Consider the following 21,653-nt stretch of genomic DNA (forward strand, 5'->3'; position numbering starts at 1 on the left):
TAAATATCCGTAGTCTGCTGCCCAAACTGGATGAATTAAGGGCATGGTGCCTTATGCATAAACCCAAAGCCATCGTTCTCACAGAAACATGGCTAACCCCTAAAACCCCCGATGCAAATATTGCTATTCAGGGATACTCCATTTTTAGGAGAGATAGGTCAAAGAGGGGAGGAGGGGTATTATTTTATATTGCAGACACTTTACAATTTACACTTAAATTGCCCCCCAAGCCCACCCCCTTTTGAAATCTGCTTCCCTTTTTCTAAGCCCATCTTGCTTGCTGGCATCTACCACCCCCCTAAAGCCCCACTACAATCCCTGTCTGATATCACTCAGTTTCTTGGCTCCATTTCCTCTCTGAATGAGAAGAGTGAGCTGCTAGTTCTTGGGGATTTCAACTACAATTGGCTCGACCCTAAAAACAACAAAATCCAGATACAACACAAGTCACTTAACCAAATGCAACTCATTTCCCAACCCACACGGACAAACCTGAAATCTCACAACCATTCCTTGCTAGACTGAATTCTCTCCTCAAATCCCAGCAGAATCCAATCCTCTAGCATCCTTCCTTACATTTTCAGTGACCATGCAATAGTGTACTGTATAAGGAAAATTAAACCACCACAATCAAGCCCTAACGTTCTCATCACTAGAACATTTAGAAACTTTAACCCACAACAGTTTCTGGCTGGCCTTACCAACTGCCCTTGGTACAGAATAGATTTAATTCCAGACACAGATTCTGCGCTTGACCATTTCCAATCCGAGTTCTTAAAACTCTGATACTCATGCTCCACTACGCAGAATAAGGGTACGGGGTGCCCACCTTCCGTGGGTTACAACGGACCTTATAGCGCTCTACCATTTCAGAGATGTCTTGTGGAAAAGCTACAAAGTAACTGGCACTACCAAGGATCTTAATCACTACAGATGCCTGCGGAACATGTGCACAAGGCAAACAAGACATGCAAAAGCACAATATCACTCTGACGATCTTAACCAAAATACATCAAACCCAGCTAACTTCTGGAAGGTTATCAACAATATATTCCAGCCTTCTAGCCATCAACAACTACGTAATATCACAATGGAGGATATTACACTGACAAACCCCACTGGCATTGCAAATGCATTCAATTAATTCATTGTGGGGTGTGCTACTAACTTATTAGCAAAACGCTACTCAAAACCACAAACATGAACCTCACTGGAATAGGGAAGCATGCTTTAAACTGGCTTCATTCCTACCTATCAGGTATATATCAACATGTGTCCATCTCAGGCTCCAACTCCAACCCCTTGAATATCACCTGTGGTGTCCCGCAAGGCTCTGTTCTGGGGCCCCTATTCTTCTCAGTTTTTATCAATGATCTTCCTACAGCTTGTAAGGGAGCCTCAAAAAACACATGTATGCAGATGACAATCTTATATACACACACCCATAGCCTCTCCGACCTTGAACACATACTTCAATCTGACTTTTTGAGACTTGAAAATTGGATTTCCCAAAACAAACTGTTTTTAAACACTGACAAGACTAACAATGGTATTTGGGACCAAGGCTAAATTTCTAAAGCTTCCAAAGACTGAGCTCCAGATCAGAACCAACACTAAAACCACCCTAACTCCTGTAACTAGTTTTAAATACTTGGGCATATGGTTTGACTCGCATTTAACATTCGGGATGCAAATTGATACGCTGACGTCCAAAACCTATGCCAAACTCGGTGTACTTTACAGGAAAAATCCTCCCTAAGTCTGCTGGTCAGAAAGCGTATCGCACAGCAGATGCAAATGCCAATTATCGACTATGGGGACATAGTATACGGCTCGGCACCCCAAACCCACCTTTGCAAACTTGACAACCTCAACAATTCAATATGCCGTTTTGTTCTCCAATACAACCACAACACACATTACTGCGAAATGTTCAAAGAACTAGATTGGTCATCACTTGAGTCTAGGCGCAAAGTTCATCTTTCCTGTCTTGCCTTCAAATACTTTCTGGGCAAGCTCCTCACCCCTACCAAATGCAGCACTTATCATCTGAGATCAGACTTCATAAGACCGTTCATGGTCCCACGGTTAAAGTATCCGGCCGCTCCTCCTTCTCTTACCGTGCACCCCAAAACTGGAACAATCTACCGGAGACTCTCACATCCACCAACAGTCTAAGTTCTTTCAAAACTAAAGCGGTCTCACATTTCAATCTGGTCTGTAACTGGTACATAAGCCTATAATATATTATCTCTTACTGTGCATGCAATTTATTGTATATAATGTATACCCTGTTCACTTATGTAACTACAGTATCTATTGTAACCATGTATTATTTGTCATCTTAACTATGCCCAGGACATACTGTACTTGAAAATGAGAGGTAACTCTCATTGTATTACTTCCTGGTAAAGCATTTTCTAAATAAAATAAATAACACCACCTCCATTGATCTGTCTGTGGGGGTACCCCAGGGCTCTGTCCTGGGACCCCTTCCCTTTACCCTCTCTCTCTAGGTGACCTAATCACATCTCTTGGATTCAAATATCACCTCTATGCTGATGACACACACACACACACACACACACACACTTACTTTTCTACACCTGCAGTACAGACTAAAGTTTCTGAATGTCTCTAGGCTATATCATCCTGGATGGCCCTCTGCTGACAAACTTAACATGGCAAAAACAGAGCTCCTCATAGTTCCTCCCAACCTGGTCCTACTACCTCCTTCCACATTACTGTTGAAAGTACTATAATTCATCTAGTAGCCGAAGCACGCTGCCTAGGGGTCACATTTGACTCCTCTCTCACATTCAAGAGGTAGAAAAAAAACACCTGTCGTTTTTTTCCTCCACAATATTACCAAAATATGCCCTTTCCTCTGTTGCTCGACTGCAAAAACTGACAGACCCTCATTCTCTCCCGTCTCAACTACTATAACGTCCTGCTGTTTGCTTCCTGCCTCTCACCTGTCTCCCCTACAATCTATCCTAAATGCTGTTGCCTCAGTGAAATCTGTCTCAGCGTCTCCCCTGCTGAAATCCCTCTCCTGGCTTCCTATCAAATCCCATATCTCCTCCTCACTTTTAAAACTTTACACTCTTCTGCTCCACCTCCTTACATCTCAGCCCTAATTTCTTGCTATAGACCATCCCGACTCTTGCGTTCTGCTCAAGGAGATCTCTCTACCCCTTTTGTATCTAAAGCCCTCTCCCACCTTAAACCATTCTCATCGACTGCCCCACACCTTTGGAATGCCCTTCCCCTCAATATCTGACTAGCACCCTCTCTATCCATCGTTAAGGACCACCTTAAGGCACTTTCTTAAGGAAGCATAAGAGTAGCTCCATGGCTGATAATTAACACCTCATTCATAAAGCTTGGCCCCTTGCATACACACTTACCAGAACGCCCTCCTACTGTCTCTGTACATTCTTCCTACCAATCAATTAGATTTTAAGCTCTCCGGAGCTGGGGCTCCTTTTCCTAAATGTTACTTTTATGTCTAAATCACTTCTCATCTTTGTGTTATTTATATTATTTGTTATTTATATGATTGTCACATATTACTGTTGTGAAGCGCCATGTACATTAATGGTGCTATATAAAGACAAACATACAAATTCAAATTAATACCTGTATACACTGCCAAAGAGCATAACCTGAACGTGTCAGTGTATAGTGCAGTGAGGTTATGCTTTGTCAGTGTTAAGTGCCACCTGGCTACATACTCTGTGCGTGTGTAGTGTCGTTGGGTTGCACTCCGTGTCTGTGTGTAGTGCTTCGCATTATATACCGAGTATGTAGCCAGCGGTAATACAAAGACAAAAGAATATAACTTGACAAGGGAAGGTGTGACATATGGGGAGGGAGTGACACATGGAGAGGGGAGGGCAGGAACGGGAAGAGTAGGTGACGTGAGGAGGAGGGGCAGTTGGGGGGGGGGGCAAGGGGGTGACATGAGACAAAGGGGGCAGTGGCCCCTACATTGCTCTCCAGTCTCCAGTCAGTACCATATGGATCTCTCAGCAGACAGGGTATATATTCACTGTACCCTGTGCTGCTTGGGAGCTCACCGGGGTTGCTGGTTCATAGGAGCTCAGGAGAGCTTGTTAGGGTGCGCTCTGGCTTCTCCTCTTAGGCTGCGGTCCCAGTAATTACTACAGCGCACGTCTCGGCGTGCGCTGTGCGATGAAACTCCGCCCCCCAGTACCTCCGGTCCCAGTTGCTGCCGTGACGCGCAATTTCCTCCTGCTCTGCACGACAGCTTTTCAGGGCGGCAGGGGAAATTGAGTTTACTCCTAGCGACGGCATCACGTGGGTCATTGAGCACCAATGAGATGGTAGCCTTCCTTAGCAAATCAGAGAAGAGGGAATAGCAGCCAATCATAGTGCTGCTTTTTTTTTTTTTTTACTTGAAAAAAAAATAAACTTTGAAAACACTGAAGTAGTTCATATATATATATATATATATATATATATATATATATATATATATATATATATATATATATATATATATATATATATATATATATATATATATATATTGATAGGTTATTATTTGATACCCTTGTTTGCTCTTTAGTTCAGTTTCCACTGACATTTTCTTGTCATATACTTATTATATTTGTTTTAGGCTGCCAATAGTGTATATATGTTTTTAAATGTTAGTGAGTCTTACTGCTCGTTATTAAAATCTACACCATTTTTTTCTAATTTGACTATGGGTCCAAGCTTTTGTCTTTTCATTTGATTGTTTACTTTGAGGCATATTTTGAGTGCTATTATTAGGGATGGTCTTTGTCTTTTTTTGTGTGTTTTATATATATCCACTATATATATATATATATATATATATATATATATCCACTATATATATATATATATATATATATATATATATATACACATACATATGTAGAGGTATCAGTACCGTGTTAGCCGAGCTTCAATAATCAAAAAATAAATAGATGATACCGTTCTGTGGCTAACAAAATGCTTTTATTTGTGCGAGCTTTCGAGATACACTGATCTCTTCTTCCGGCGATGTTACAATGAATGAAGCAAGGATAACTTAAAAACAGTGTCTCTTGGAATGTTATCTGTGCTTCTCCTTCCCCCGGTGTGGATACATATAACATATAACATATAACCCACACCTAGGAGCCCTACGCAAGATCGCCAGGAAACTACAACCCATCCTCCAGGAAGATACAAGACTGCAACAGGTCTTCCCTGAAGCACCCTTATTATCATACAGACAACCCCATAATCTCAAGAATATTATGGTGAGGAGTAAAGTATTCAGCAGTACAACTGAATGCGGGACAAAACCATGCCAGGACCCAAGATGCAAAACCTGTGCAATGCTCTACACAGCGGACACAATACAAATACCACACAAGAATCGGGAATACAAAATCAGAGGAGGGTTCACCTGTTCCTCCAGCAATGTCGTGTACCTCATCATGTGCATGAAATGCCCAGGGGGCTGCTACTACATAGGTGAGACAGGACAGGGGCTAAACAAGAGAATGAACCTGCATCGCCACAGCATCACACGCGGAACAAGAGACAGTCCTGTTGGCGAACATTTCTCTGACTCTGGCCATAAGATGAACGATCTGAGGGTTGCCATACTCAAAGGTAATCTTAAAACCCCGAAAGAGAGACGGTTGCATGAATACAAATTTATGCAACTGTTCGGGACACTTAGCAGTGGCCTAAACAGAGATCGAAATTTTATGAGCCATTACTGACACTAGCGAACTCTCTTCCCATGAGCGCTAAAGGCCATGTCTGTACATACTGTGCTATATGTATGCACACACAGCTGTCTCTTACACATACTAATACTCCTTATTTTTCCATCCATATACACCAATAGGGACCACATACTGTAGTATCCACACACACTTTTAGTTGTGCTACAAACTCTCACATTTCCACACCCACCCACACCATTTATATCCCTCTCACTCCACACACACCTTGTGTAGAGCACTGTTTATACTGTGGGCTCTCCATTCATTTTTATTCACACTGATACACATACACACTCTTTCTTCACTTGCTTTCAGTTACCCTTTGACACCTCTAGCCATAAAACACATCCACACCGGGGGAAGGACCAGCACAGATAACATTCCAAGAGACACTGTTTTTAAGTAATCCTTGCTTCATTCATTGTAACATCGCCGGAAGAAGAGATCAGTGTATCTCGAAAGCTCGCACAAATAAAAGCATTTCGTTAGCCACAGAACGGTATCATCTATTTATTTTTTGATTATATATATATATATATATATAAACTACTACAGGCTTTTTCAAGTTTATTTATTTTTTCTAGCCACAATAAAAAAAAACAGCACGATTGGCTGCTATTCCCTCTTTTCTGATTGGCTAGGGAAAGCTGCGACTTCATTGGTGCTCCGGGACCCACGTGACGCCGTCGCTAGGAGTAAAGACAATTTCTATTATATATATATATATATATATATATATATATATATATATATATATATATATATATATATATATATATATATATACACATATATTATACACACACACACACACACATATATACACACACACACACAGAGTTAATATTTCCCGCGGAATGGGGTCTCAAAATAGCCCAATTGGCGAGGATGTTCCTTTTTTTTTTTTTTTTGAAGGATGTGACTGGGGACTCAGCCTTACATGTCTCTATGGTCTCTCTGCACTGTCTGCAGTCAGAGCCCCCATTTCCTCCTCCCACCCCGCAATCAGGGGCCGTACATTAAGCACTGAAGAACATGCAGCCCTTGGGCCAGGTTGGCCACCCCAACACTACAGCAAAGGATTCTGGGTAATGACATGCAAATGAGTCCTCAAAAGACTGGAAAGAAAAGAGAAAAGAGAAGAGTGGCCAATGCTACATTGACAGGCATCAGTATGGAAACGTGACACTCATAATAAAGTCTGAAGAGGAGGTAATTGAGTGTTAAGGTGGTAAAGACATCCATTTTAGAAGCTCACTCTAATGCAGTGTCAGACCTTTAGTTACAGGCCTGACAAGTTTCCTGCCTCCCATAAGGTTGCTGCATGCAGGAAAGTGTACAGGAAACTTATCAGGGAAAGTACTGGAAAAGTCAACACATGCGATATCTAGAAATTATTTTATTAAAGAGAAAACAAAACTGCAAATGAGTCAAAGCAGATCACAAGGGAAATAAGTGGGACTGATACAATAAAATGAGAGGTAAGGGAGAATTAGGAGCAGGTGGGAAACACAGGGAGGTCGACAACATGAAGGTTGACAATGAGGCACAAGCAGTTTTTCCTGCAAGAGAGCCTAGCAATGCGTTGCAGAGCAAAAACACAACAGCACTGGATCCCGGCAGCAAAAAAAAGCAAAGTACTACTGTTCACTGGCTTACATGAATAGGAGCCCAAGTGAAACAAAACATAGGAAAAACATTCATACATACATATGTTTTAAGGAGAAGTTTTACCTATGTTTAAACTTGTTGTATGTTTTTTTTATATAAAGCCTTCAAATCAATCAAAGTAAAGCAGACCTACAGTACGCCTGCGACACGTTTCAGGTCTGCAATGGCACTTCAGCAAAAATACACTATAATTGAACGTACAGACCTTCGCGGATTTTTCACACTCCAGAAAATAGAGTGAAAGCTCTATGGTCTGGGAGTAACGGTGCTTATAAATTCTACTAATATATAACACATTATTATTGATTAAATCGTTGCCAGTCTGGGAAGGGTATTTGGAAGGAAATGGAATAAAATTAGGAGTTGTAATAACATGGATTTTAGGCGATTATCTGAATACACGACAAGTATTGGTCTTGTAAAACATTATAAACTTTGCTGCCGGAGGGACGTGTAATCCATGACCAAGGAAATCCACTGCTGGTCCCTCTTGTTAAGTGAATTCAATACTTTAAAACGCTAACATTCATTACAGCACGACACTCCATGTAAAAAGCAGCTATATCTGTAGTGACAAAGATAGGTTTCATTAAGGGCAAAGGAAACCTTTAAGGCTGGGAAACTCCTATCTAATTATAACGTTTATTTTCTCATCTGTTAACCTCTTCGTTGTAATAGATTATTATATCATTTCAAAGAACGGTTTTAGAAGAATGGGAGGCAGTCCATCCTTAGATGGAAAATGGTACTGTATTATATATCATTTCAATTACAACACTCTTATTTCTCCTTTTGCCTTCAGTGTCACAATGGGTGCCAGGGAATATTGGTCTCTAAGGCAGCGGCCATGGTGAACGCTGGAGAGGGCGCAAGCTTTCACTCGGCTTATCCCCGTCGCCTGCAACAGGAGAGATCTGTGTCCTGCATGCAGAGGAGACAGGCAGGCTTGTTGGGGGCGTGGCTGTGACGTCAGGGAGCTGGTTCGCCCTCAATGCGCGAACCACTCACGTGACTCGGTTGCCACACATGAAAACAGATTTTTCTGTTTTCTCCTGCATTGCGAGCGCCGGCGCCTCTGCTCTCATGCGCGTTCGCTCACTCTATAGACAGCCTCATAGAGGCACATCTATGTGATTGCGCCACGCACGCTCTCCTGCGCACCGTCGCGATCACCATGGCCGCAACCTTAAGCAGCAAGACTTCGAACAACTGCAATAAGCTGAAACACCTCAGCTATGCAGTATCCCTGCTATTTTAAAGCAGCATTCCATGCTGATAGATTCTTTTTAATACATTTTTGTATCCGAACCAGGGTGGATGATGAGGAGGGGGGCGGGCGAGGGGGTGCCCTTGCAACCATGGGGTTTCTTCCCCCTCCCCCCAGCAAAATATGTGCCCGATGGACACAAAATGGCAGCGGGAGGCAGAGCAGGGCAACAAATGGAAAAATAACAACATCATGGCTTTCTATCAGTGACCCTGCAATAAGGGTGGGAAGTGGTGTGTGTGTTATTGCCTCAAGCAAACATAGTATCTGGGAGAACTGGAATGTCCCCGGATATAGAAGACCATAGATGAACAGGGTGCACTCCTGAATGAGACAAGCTTAAAAAAAGAACAAACAAAGTGCCTTTCAAAACATGACTTTTGCAGTGTTACATTGAAAGCCTATATGTTCAAAGCACAGCAATATATCACAGCTATGAGGAACTCATACCCAGCATGTATACCCTAACTGAGGAATACATAGAGAAAGCAGTTTGGAGGGGTAGTGATCAGGACTGTGTTACAAAGCAGTTTTTAAGAGGATTGGCACAAAATGTTTATGTATCATAATTTCTTAAAATCGTAACATTTCACAGTGAGGTATGTGACCGACAAACAATTTCTATTTACAGACATACAGTAAGCACTCTTCCTCAGGATGTTTTATCTTGAAGAAAATTGCGTTTTTTACAATGAAGTATGTAATAAGGATATTAAAAGGAGCCGATTACGTCGCTGCTTAAATAACACAGGTAATAACTATTTAATACAGTGCTTTTCTCCCAATGGGACTCAAAGCGCTTCACAATTACAAAAAAGTGCGCGGTGCGCAGCACACAGGAATTTTACAGACACACTCCCTGCCCAGATGAGCTTACACTATGTTTTTGGTGCCGGAGGTACATACGAAAGCAAAAGAAGATCCAATACTCGTGATGCAGTACAATGCTCGCACGAGATCAATATCACTTACTGGAGATCTAATCTATAACCATTACAAATAAAATTTAAGATACTGTGCTTTTAGACTAAGAATTCTCATTTTATTTATTTTAAAACCGTAATTCCCTGTACTATAACATAAGATCGTAGTAGCCTTGCAATGGAGAGGCAATTTGTTCATGTAGCTACAATCCTTTTGTCAACATTCTCTGTCATTTTATAAAAACAAAATAAACATTTAAAAAACAAACAAAAAAAAAAGTGATCACAAGCGCTGCTGATGTCTCAATTGAGCAATAACACTACTGACCAATTACTTTTCATCCAAGTTGCCTTTGCCTACTTGAATCACTCAAACCCCTTACTTGGAATACAACCTTTGGTCAGCATGACAAACTTCTATCCAACGTGGCAACCAAAACAGGGCTGTAGTTTTTTGGTTCTACAATGTCCAAATACGCCCAAAATAGAAAAACAAAGTAGTCTTAAAATCATTAATTACCAGCTTTTTAACTGGAGCGGCGACGGTGTGTCTTGAATAATTAGGTAGAAAACCCCTTATTTGCAATTTTACAATGAGTCTTTATATCATGGATCAACAATAGAATATGCTGCAAAGCAATTTGTTTTATGCCTAAAAATGAAACCGTTTCAAGCAAACATGTTACTGTGATATTGTCACTGAACTTTAAAAACAAAACGACACTACTTACCGTCTGCTGTCCGGGTACAAACCTCCTGAAATGTAGTATACAGAGAAAGCAGACACTGTGACTAGTATGCAAAATATCCATGGTGGATTTAGAAATTAACATCTCGGTTCTCTTGAGAACGGTTCTAGAGAATGAACCGAGAAGTTAATTTCTGAATAAACCACCAATATTTTGCGTACTAGTCACGGAGTGGGTATTTAGAGTGAGACACACACATTCAGTGCTTCCTTGCAGTTTTTCCAGCAATGTCAGGATGTGTAAAAAAAGTCATTCCCCCTGAAACACCACATCACATGCTACAGTGAACATGCTCTGTGACAGCATCCTCCCAGAGGGGTTCTACCACCTACTTGTATAGCTAGAAATATCTCACTGCATTAGGAGAGAACCAAGAACAAAAAACACATGCAGTTGGTAAACTCATGATAAATACAGTGGACATTAATGTGGATGTGATATGTACCGCTCTGACCTGGCACACCCTTTCACATGTAACGCATCCATTACACATACATAAACCAAATGCCTGTTCTGTAATACAAGCTTATTACGCACACCAAGTTACTAAACCTGCTCTGTGAGATGCCAGTTACACAGTATACAGGGAGGCGAAAGAAAGTAAATAAAAGCAAGCTCTCCTAGCCCCGTGTGCCTTCAGTTCCTTCTTTGGTTTGCATCAGTTTTTCAGAATACAATACTCAAAAGAAAGTTGTGTGGGTTCTTGAGATGGTATTTTCCCCATAGGAAAATTCACAAATCAGCTCTCATCTGACCTAAAGTCTCATTAAGTGGAAAAAATAAAAAAATCCACTAAACTAGCAGGCAGATTTATGAAGATGATTGCATTCGTTTTGCTTCCCCATGCATCATTACTGCTCTGTGGGGTGGCTACAGTATTTTATGGAGGCCACACCTGCAAGTGTCAGGTTTGTGGCCGTCAAAATATCACACCTCCAATCCTGTCAAATCATGTACTGTGTTGACGGGCAACCCTGTCTCATCAATTTCAGCAATCAAATCTATAATCCGATAATGTCAGCACATACACCAATTCCACTGCCACAATATGTTATGTAAATCATTTACATTTCCAGTTTAATCATTATCAAGTACTTCTCCTTAATCCACTGGAGGCTGCAACCAAAAACATTACCAATACATTGTTCTGATTAGCACAACGCGGTCATTTCTTGGAGAACAGAAAACGTGCGTTGAATTACAAAAAAAAAAAAAAAACCCTCACTGCTTTCGAGTCATTTAATAAAACGCAATAGCTGTATAATTAATTATTCCAAGAACTGTAACCCTACAGAATCCACATCATATTGGGTTACAATGGCTGTGAATTGCCACTTTCTTTTCTGCTATACTGTATTTGAAGTAAAAGCCCAATAAAAGTAAAAGCACCAATATTAAGAGATACTTAAACCGTCTCTCTGTGCTGGTGGCGCTTCTGGCAACAAGTGTTAAATAATGATCGAATATCAATATTCTACAGTTAGAATGGAGATTACTCTTCTTCATACAGTGCATTCCCCTTCATTTACGGCAGCGTTTGAAATTGTAAACGGCACATTTTAGACGTTGTTTACACTCAACGGCCTTCTTAGTCTATACAGTACAATGTTAATGACGAGCATTATTTACTGCTATACTTATCATGTAATTACACTCTGACAGTTATATATTTGAATAGGACAACATTTAGAAATAAATCCAAATTGTATTATGTTGTGGTGTCTGCAATCTAAACACAAAGTAATAAACACGCGTCACCGAAATAGTTTTGGTGAACTCTGCACTAAAAGTATGCACTACTAAACTTGCGCAACCCTAATTGAAATTAGAAAAGGTTTTCCGGTCTGATATAGAAATTGATCAAAGATGCTTTCTGTCATGCCCAATATTTCCTTTGGGTAAATCTATTGCCTTCAACAACCAATGGCTTGTTGCGCAGTAGAACACAGATCACCCAGATAACTTCTTCCAGGTTTCATGGCTCTATGCAACATTATAAAACGGAGGTTGCATACATCGGCTTTCTATCACGAGAGATGAAAGATGAGCAGTGATGTGCCGAATCAGGGATGACATGTAACACGTAATAGGAATAGCTAGCTGAACAAGTGCCTGCATGTGAGGTAGTGAGAAATGAGGCTCGGGAAGAAGGGAAGGCAGGCAAGTCCCTGGAGAGCGCACAGAGATGTCTGTGGTTGACTGGAGGCGTCAGATTTAAACGTTACACTAAAAGGTGAAATGCATAAATCACAAGGAAGAAAAATCCCCATCAACCATTTTCAGAGAGCCAAGATGAAGTTTAGCAGTTCTTCCTTAGTAAATCAAATGATAATCTAGTATAACATACTAAAAACATACCCCCTGCTGCCTGCACCTCACATACCCCCCTGCACCTCACATATCCCCCTGCTGCCTGCACCTCACACATCCCCCTGCTGCCTGCACCTGACATATCCCCCTGCACCTCACATACCCCCTGCTGCCTGCACCTCACATACCCCCTGCTGCCTGCACCTCACATATCCCCCTGCACCTCACATATCCCCCTGCACCTCACATATCCTCCTGCTGCCTGCACCTCACATATCCCCCTGCACCTCACATACCCCCCTGCACCTCACATACCCGCCTGCACCTCACATATACCCTGCTGCCTGTACCTCACATACCCCCCTGCTGCCTGCACCTCACACATCCCCCTGCTGCCTGCACCTAGCATATCCCCCTGCACCTCACATACCCCCTGCTGCCTGCACCTCACATATCCCCCTGCACCTCACATACCCCCCTGCTGCCTGCACCTCACACATCCCCCTGCTGCCTGCACCCGACATATCCCCCTGCACCTCACATACCCCCTGCTGCCTGCACCTCACATATCCCCCTGCACCTCACATATCCCCCTGCACCTCCTCACCTCAAATTACCCCCTACACCTCCCCTCACCCCCTGCACCTCAGATCACGGCAGAAGAGCAGGCAGGGCTGCGCGCTGTCTATAGCTCCCTCAGTGTGGAAATCTCGCTATGATTTATTAGTGTGGTAGGAGGAGGAGGGATGGGCACAGGTTGTGCTGCCCCGCAGTGCCGGGGATCAGGGCAGGGAGGACGGCGAGGAGGTGTCGTCATGTGTCTATCTGGTGGAGCTTTAGAGGTCAGAGGGAGGTCCCAGTCGGGTTAGGAAAGGGGGGGGGGTCCCAGTCGGGTTACGGGGGTGGTGTCCCGGTCGGGCGGTCTCTGCTGTCCTAGCTGCACCGGCAGCTGCCTGCATTTCTGTGCAGGTGCCTGCGGGTCGCTGTTTGTGGGTGGCGGGGTGCAGTGCGGCATGGCAGCGTGCGTGTGTGGGGGGGGGGGAACGGCACCGCTGCCAGCTGCTTCTGCGCGGCATGGCAGCGGGCGCGGGCAGCGGATGGGGAACGGCAGCTGTTAGGAGCGGCGCCGGATATGTTTGCAGCCGTGTGGAGGGAGCAGCGCCCGTCAGGAGCAGCGCCGGCGGCTATCGCCACCGCCGCCGCATGTGACAGAGGGAGTGGCGGCCATTATATGACGTCACTTCCGTTTCATATTTCGTCTCCCATCTCTCCAGTTTTGCTCCATCAGATCTAGGTGCCACTAAAGAAGTTTCACTTCAAAAAAGAAATTCACAGACTGGATGCGTTTTTTCTATATATGTTTTTATTCCACATCAAACATTTTCCTGTATGCTGTGACACGCAAGGTATTTTCACTGAATAGTAAAACTCAAATGGCTCAGTTGATGCCTTAACCCGGAATTATGCACATGGGTCATAAATAAAAAGAATATGAAGACAATGAGAAAAATGTAGGTTCGTTTTCAGGGTTTAGGAGCACTCCCCTTTTAGTTGTCCTGCCACAGATGCATACAGTAGCTGGGAAGGGAACTTTTATGTAGTAACGGAAAAATCCAGGCACTCCAATGATCTTTGGTAAAGAAAAAGGGTTTATTCAAGCAAGATCAAAATGGTCGGTCCATTCTGGGACTGTTGTCAAGATGGTTTGACTGTGGTCGAGATGAGAGCTGCTGCATAGGCCGTAGTGCGCATGATGCAGAGCGACCGGGCGCAGAATTTTGTTTTTGTTTTTTTTCTCGTGATGGCTGCGTCACGTGAACAGTTCAGCCAATGAGGTCGAACCAGCCTGGTGATGCCTCCCCATCTAGAGTGCACACATCGCTCGGACGACAGGTGCACTCGACACAATGCGCTCCATCACGTGCCTGTATTATAAATGATGCCCATTGACCCAAACGACAATCCGGCTTGAATAAACACATTGTCTTCTCAGCATAGACCATTGGAGAGCCTGGATTCTTCTCCCTTTACTTTTATGTAGGTTTGGGAAGAGGTTTAGATCAAAGCTTGCATTGCTTCCCAATACAAATAACACCTTGTTAAGAGGGGTGTGTAGTAACCTCTGTGCATTGGGACACGCTGGCCAGTTACAATGTAGCACCTAAACTTTACAGCTGCAAGGAATGTGTGCAGATCAGTGCCAGCATGCGACTTGTGGAGGATTTACTCTAACAAGATTTAGCAGCGGATATTATCTTAATCTTCCTATGCCAGAGTGATCACATTAATCTCATCATGCCACGTGACTACAAACTTCATAAAATGGTGCATGTGCTAAGAAATAATGAAGAAATATTAAGTTTGACTCGTGTTCTGCCAAGCAGTTTTTGTTATACTACGGGGGTATGTCTTGTACTACAAGTACCAGATTCAAACACAAAATACTAAATAGATCTAGAACACAGTGGCTGGTTATGAAACCTTCTACAAAATGTCGCTTTGCAATAGATTAGAAACAATGAGAATGCTACGTATAATATTATGGCCCAATGTCACTAAAGTCGAAGTTCACCTTAGAATTTAACAGCAACTGAAGATCATCAGAAATGATAAACACTAGTATAAGGGTCCATGCATCGGTAAATTAAACCCTAGTTTGCTAGTAATATATTTGAAAGAAAATATATATTCCTTCCTTTAACTTGTGCTACATGTACGAACATTGCTAACCTCATTTCTCACACAAGTTCAGCTCTTTAACAGGCTCTATAAGTTACTATACTAGTTTTATATAAATACAGTACTACTAAAATGCCTTTTGACAGAACAAAATACCTTGATAGCCTACATCAATGCAAAATACATCCTTGTTTCCTAGTCATACCAAAAAACAAACAAAAACAAAACAACAACAAAAAGTAATGTAAGTAGAATATAGGGATCTCATAGGTAGCATATTCTGTACAATTATATGTAACAAAGATGCACATACAATGTTTCAATAGCACATCTAGTATGACTTGTTAACCTCGGTGGTGGTTCTTGGCCAAGGTACGATGCTATGGAGTTCATGCATCTGCAGGTTTGCGTTTAAGATAACAACCGCCTTAGCATGTTTTTTCTTAAACTTTATCAAAAGTTTCTGCATTTTCCTCCCCTGGATCGACAACTTGTGTGCACTTGGTGTTAATTTGTAGTGTTTGCACTCTAGTTACTGGTTTTATCCGATTACGCTTGTGTTATGCATTTGTTATTGAGGCTTTTAAGCCAGATCCAGGCAAAGCTAAATAAAGATCATGATCTACATTACAAAATAAAAAGGGTGTGTAGTCGATTAGGTGATCCATGCATGAATTGTAAATAAATTTGTTGCTCAGTGGATTTGCATTTTAAAAAGAGCGGAGGAAAAAAAGCAAACGCTCTTAAAATGAATTGAGTCTACAATGCATACTTTATTCATATTTACTAATCAGGTTGAATGGATTTTAAGGTTTGTTTCCAAAAGTAATTACACAGCGGTATTGTTAAGAAATAATTATTGCATGGTTTTGATTACAAAAAATACAGTTTAAATTAGCAAAGCATTTTTCTAGCTTGTAGCACACGACATTAATTGTCATTAAATAATAATTACAGAAATCAAAATATGACATTTCTCTGTCAGATATGGATTGTACAATAATGTCTCTTACTCCTGTATACACACACACCATTAATCATCCCAGCTTACTCACATTGAGAATTGGTTAAACCAGAACAAAATAAAACCAGGCATACTAAAGAGCAGCAATGTGTGGTGCTTTGCTCCCAAAGGGCACCCAACAGCACGGACAAAAAAACCTGCTGTTCCCACTCTTCACCCTTCTGCTGTCTGAGGGGCAGGCATGATATTGGCAGTTAAACCCAGTATGCTATATCTTTGTGCCATTCTTAACTTCGAAATATTGAGTCCCTAAAAACTAGACCAAAATGAATGGAATAAAATTGTTGCAGGAAAAAAGCACAGGAGCCAAAAGGATAAGAATAATGGCTTCAACTATAGGGGGCGGGATATTTACCCCCCAAAAAAATGGTGCACCCCAACATGGATTTGACTCTAAATATATTAGAGGGGGATGTACGGTGTATGCCAGTGCATTGTTGAACAGGATACTTTAACCAGCATCCATTCAAATGAAGAACATATATGTAACCTTAGTAATGCCATGCATGGCCGATATGCCAACACTCATTCTTAAACAGGGGAACCAAAAAGGTGCAAGCGGCAGAAAAAACGCAGGTATTCGGTCTCAAATCGTGCGTCGAGAACCCGCCCGTTCATCCCACAGCCATGTATTTCCTACATTAAAGTTGTCAGTATTGCTGGTTGGAATGGTGCCAAGCAGCAAAAAATGGTTATTAGTAGTTGTTGGTGCTATCAACATACAATAAGCAGAAGTGCCGTCATACTCCTTTGTCTATACGAAATCAAATAATTTTCAAGGGAGGGAAAGGTACTGTAATGCAGAGTGGCTAGGACTCCTTTAAAAGATCTATTCTCACTTAGTAATGTATATTGGAATTGCACACAAAAATTCAGCTCCATTGCATGAAACGACCAATAAAAATACGCCAGGTTTTCTAAACACACCTAGAAATATAAAGCACCATAGCAGTTAAAGTATACAGAATGCATACAGTTTTTATGGGCCTCTGCAGAGGTGAAGGAGCTGGGATCCAATGTAACCCAGGATCAGAACGCAGTCATAAAGCAGTTCATTGTACATTACAACTGTGGTTATATTTCAGATACTATGCAAAAGATTTAGAGAAATAATTTCACAATGAAGAATGATTTCAGTAGAAGGGAAAGTAAATTCAATGTACGAAAATGGGGCCTTGGGTAAGTGCAACAAAGATAACACACAAGAACAAAGGTGCTGATGTGTATCATATTCGATTAAATTAAACGCCTCGCCAACCACAAAGGAGAAAAGAAAGCAGTAACTTACGTAGTCATGGAAGGCTTTTGCTTCACTTGAATGTTCACAGGTTTCCCGTCTTTCTGGTGCAGCACAATAGAGATCCCAAAACACACTAAAAATGCAGTTACAATGTAGTTATTTACAAAGAATACCACCCGAACCGGGTCACAAACACATGCAGCAGGTGGTGCGTTGTCACAGCAAGATGTACCGCAAGCACCATCAAAAATAATGGTGAAATGCAAGTTTGCTCTATATAAAACCTACTGCATCAAGAATATGTTTACATACACAAGATGGCTTAGCAGGCGTTCCGGGGACTCGCATTGTGCAAAGTTCCCGCAGGGCTGCCAGTGTAGAAAACCAGCCTACGCATCACGTAAAAACGGACTGTGCAAGGCGCGGAATTGAAGGTCACCGCATTTGATCGCCACTTTAAAATGTATGCGATTACAAACATGAATACGTACCACCACCAAGAGTGTAGGAATCCGGGAGGCTCGCCCAATGTGATGTTTTTTTCCCATCTTATCTGAAGCAAAGAAGAAATGTTTCCCCTTTAATGAGAATACAGACTCGCCTTTTCACCACATTAAGCAAACGACTCCCCCTCAATATGGCTTTAGCACATTTATTAATAAGATGCTTGTTCTCACGAGCGAATTGCACAAAGATATTTACAAATGTTTAGCAACTTTCTTTAAATAAATATTCATCTTTCTGTAGATAAAGGTTTTTTGCTGTATGCCATCTTGGATTGTGCTAGTTTATCATAGCAGAATAGCACCATACTATTTACATACTGTATAATACAGACTCTGGAGGACTTCCCTTGCGAGAGCCATCTGCACCACTATCCAAGGCAATGCCAGATCTCTGGCACAAAAAGGGGGTAATGCATTATTTCCACAAAAAAAAAATTGATTGTAAACACTTTGGAGAAGGGATAAATTGTGCCTGCACTCTATCAACTTAACTACACTCCTCCATGCAACATGAAATTACATTTTCAAGGGACAGCACAGTTCCTCATATAAAAGCAGTCATACACAACATTTTGTTATAAAAAGGCATAATGTGGAGCTATTAAATATTTGTGCACGGTTTTAGTTCCGATGATGTCCCACGTTTGTAGTCAGAGGGGTCTGTGATGCACTGCACTGTAATAGAACAAAGATCTAGAACAGGGCTGGCCATCTCCAGTCCAAGGGCCACCAACAAGCCAGGTTTTAAGGATATCCCTGCTTCAGCACCAATACCTGGCCAGCTGGTGGCCCTGGAGGACTGGAGTTTGCCATCCCTGATCCAGAATGTTTTTCATTGCAGTTTCTTTTACTCCCACCATGCAACATAACGATGATTACACAGTAAACACAATGTATACTTTCAAATAACACACTGTAGCGTAGCTGTTTTGAGTACTTGGTAAACATTTGGCTTGAAACATTCATTCCAATATTCTTTTCACCTTTTGCGGAGATCGGAAACAAAACATTCATACAAGTGAAAGAGAATCAAACGTTTTGTGGCAAATGTGTGAAACTTTTCAATAGTTTTGAGAGGTATAAATACAGTCACTAAATAGGACATTCTCAACATTCAGAAACACGTCTTGCTTTATAGGCAAGTATAATATAGCTCATACAGCATTTGTCAACCACAGAAGAATTTCTGCTACAACATATGTATTGTTTAACAGCAGCTTCCCACTGCCTTATCTAAAACACTACCATAAGAGAAGACACTGCACCGCATATTTATATCACCCATATTTACTAGTGCTAAGCTGCAAGTCACAGCCATTGCTGGACCAGGTGGTGCCTTATGGCTTTGTGTGAATGGGCTGTAAGGTATACTATTGCTTAGCACAGTTTTGTAAATATGTTCCATAGCCTTCAAGGAGGCAATCCAAGCTGTTTTTTAGTCTTCTTTTTTGATAAAAAAAAATGAAGGAGCTGAACCCCATTAATTTCAGCTCTGGAGACCCCTGCTTCCAGAGATACGTGCCTTCGTAGGAGGTGCTGGTAGCCACTCCAGGGTTCACTATATGGCTGCATTCCAGAGCTTCCAGGCTCTGCGGACTAATAGGAAGCCATGACATAAGGTTCGGCTTCCTATTGGCCCATGTGACGAGTAAGCTGAAAACTGCAGATGACACCAGCACCTCCTTCGAAGGCAAGTATCTCCACAAGCAAGGGGTTCAGCTCCGGAGACCCCCTGCTTCAAACATGTATTAAAAAGATGAAGAAAAAACAAAAGAGAAACAGCTTGGATTGCTCATTTAAAAGTAGTGTTAGTGGCAAGAGCATCAATGCCCCCCTTCCTGGCCATATTCAGTAAGTTGCTAGGTAGGTCTTATTATTAGGGAACTCTCACCAAAAGTTCAACCTGCATTGCTAAATGACCCATCAACCTTATTCCTGTTTATCCAGACTATCCATGATCCGGCACAAAGGAAACTCCAAATTGGTAGCCGACCCAAGCTATTGCGATTGAGGACTCCTGCTAAAGTCAAGATCAAGCACATCAGTGACTGCACCTGTGCCACTGTTGGTCAACTTTATAAAGAACACATTTCTCCCCCTTCTACATATTATTTATCTTCTCTGTCAACTATACTTGATTTTATTATAAATAGGGATGGTGTTGTAAACCTCAGCTCATACAACAATACAAGTACAATTGATCTATGTTTCAAAGAGCTCACACATTTGTAGTACTGGAGACCTACATACACGCCAGTCCATGGTTGTAGAAAGCTAGCATGGGGTTACAGATCAAAGACCTCTGCCTATGTCAAAGCTCCCTCTATTCCTATTCTCTTGTTGAATTTGAGAATATAATGGCTTCAAATGGTTGACAGAAGAAAAGATAGAGGTTTCACCTTCATCAAGCCTCCAAGCACAAAAAAAAAAAAAAGGTTAACATTTGAAAATATTTATCACACCGTTCAGAAATCAAAAACGTGTTTTTGCATAGAGGTTTCAGGATGGAACCACCAACATCTACAGCTGGCTTTAGCCAATAAATTCCAGGCCTCCAGAAGAGTATGTGAAGAGCACCACAATTATTTTGCTTTAAGCCAATTCATGGATCATCTTTTGTCAAAATGTCATGTGTCCTCTAAGATGAAAGGCTTAGATCTTTACCAAGTAAAATGCATTCATCTTCAAAATGAAAATGGGATTCTTTAGTAAGCAATCAGCAATTTATCTACTTGGAATGGCGTTACTTAATGAGGATTCAACTGTGCAACTTTCCTTCTCAAGTTAATATAACCTGCAGTGCTTCTCACACGTGGTACTATAGCCACACGTGGTACTATATCACACTTCCAACAACCCAAGAATAGGAGGAATACGAAACACTTTGGAAGCTCTTGCCTTTTAGGTAGAATTGCAATTGAGCCTGGGCATCTGAATGACTAGCTGAAGTCATACTTCCCTTTACAATTGGTTACCAACTGGAGATAAAAAACGGTCATTACCGGATGCAGTAAGATCGGTTATAACCATCTCTCTATAACTAGGGTCAATATAAGATAGTCTGAGCAGGTGGGAACAATAAAATAAAATCATATTTTTATTAATTAAATCGTAAGATTTAAGAAAAACTCAGTTTTAAATAATTGTTTTATTGATAAAACAACGTTTTGATTGGTCTATCCTCCCAACTATAATTCTGTTATTTAATATACAAATAAAAATGATACAGTTTCTTCGGGATAACTTGAACGTTTATAGAATGTGAATAAAGAACTTTAAAGAAAACAATGCAGGAGTAAAGATCAATATTTACTGGAGCCATGGAAATCTAACCCGCTTAACTTTCACAAACCCCTGTTCTACGGGAAGTCTGAACCTATACATTTTCAGCACTTATAAAAAGATCTGTTGCACAACTCAAAGCTCGATGTGCTGTCCCAAGGGTTGGTCCCATCTGCTGTGAAGCAAGAAAAACAAGCTGTAAGCAAAAGTTAAGGATGCATAATGAAA

General features: G+C 41.5%; 1 protein-coding gene across 8 annotated transcripts in view; it reads right to left on the minus strand.

The window, feature by feature from the left end:
* Positions 1-21,653, minus strand: part of SSBP2 (single stranded DNA binding protein 2) — a 134,427-nt gene that overhangs the window by 68,241 nt on the left and 44,533 nt on the right. For all 8 annotated transcript variants that reach the window (XM_075592409.1, XM_075592463.1, XM_075592447.1 and 5 more), the window contains exons 3-4: positions 18,129-18,190; positions 17,686-17,770 (exon numbers count right to left, since the gene is read on the minus strand). In XM_075592409.1, coding sequence (XP_075448524.1) covers positions 17,686-17,770; positions 18,129-18,190 — 147 coding nt within the window. The remainder of the gene's footprint in view (positions 1-17,685; positions 17,771-18,128; positions 18,191-21,653) is intronic.

The sequence above is a fragment of the Ascaphus truei genome, chromosome 1 (assembly GCF_040206685.1).
Source record: "Ascaphus truei isolate aAscTru1 chromosome 1, aAscTru1.hap1, whole genome shotgun sequence".
NCBI lineage: Eukaryota > Metazoa > Chordata > Amphibia > Anura > Ascaphidae > Ascaphus > Ascaphus truei.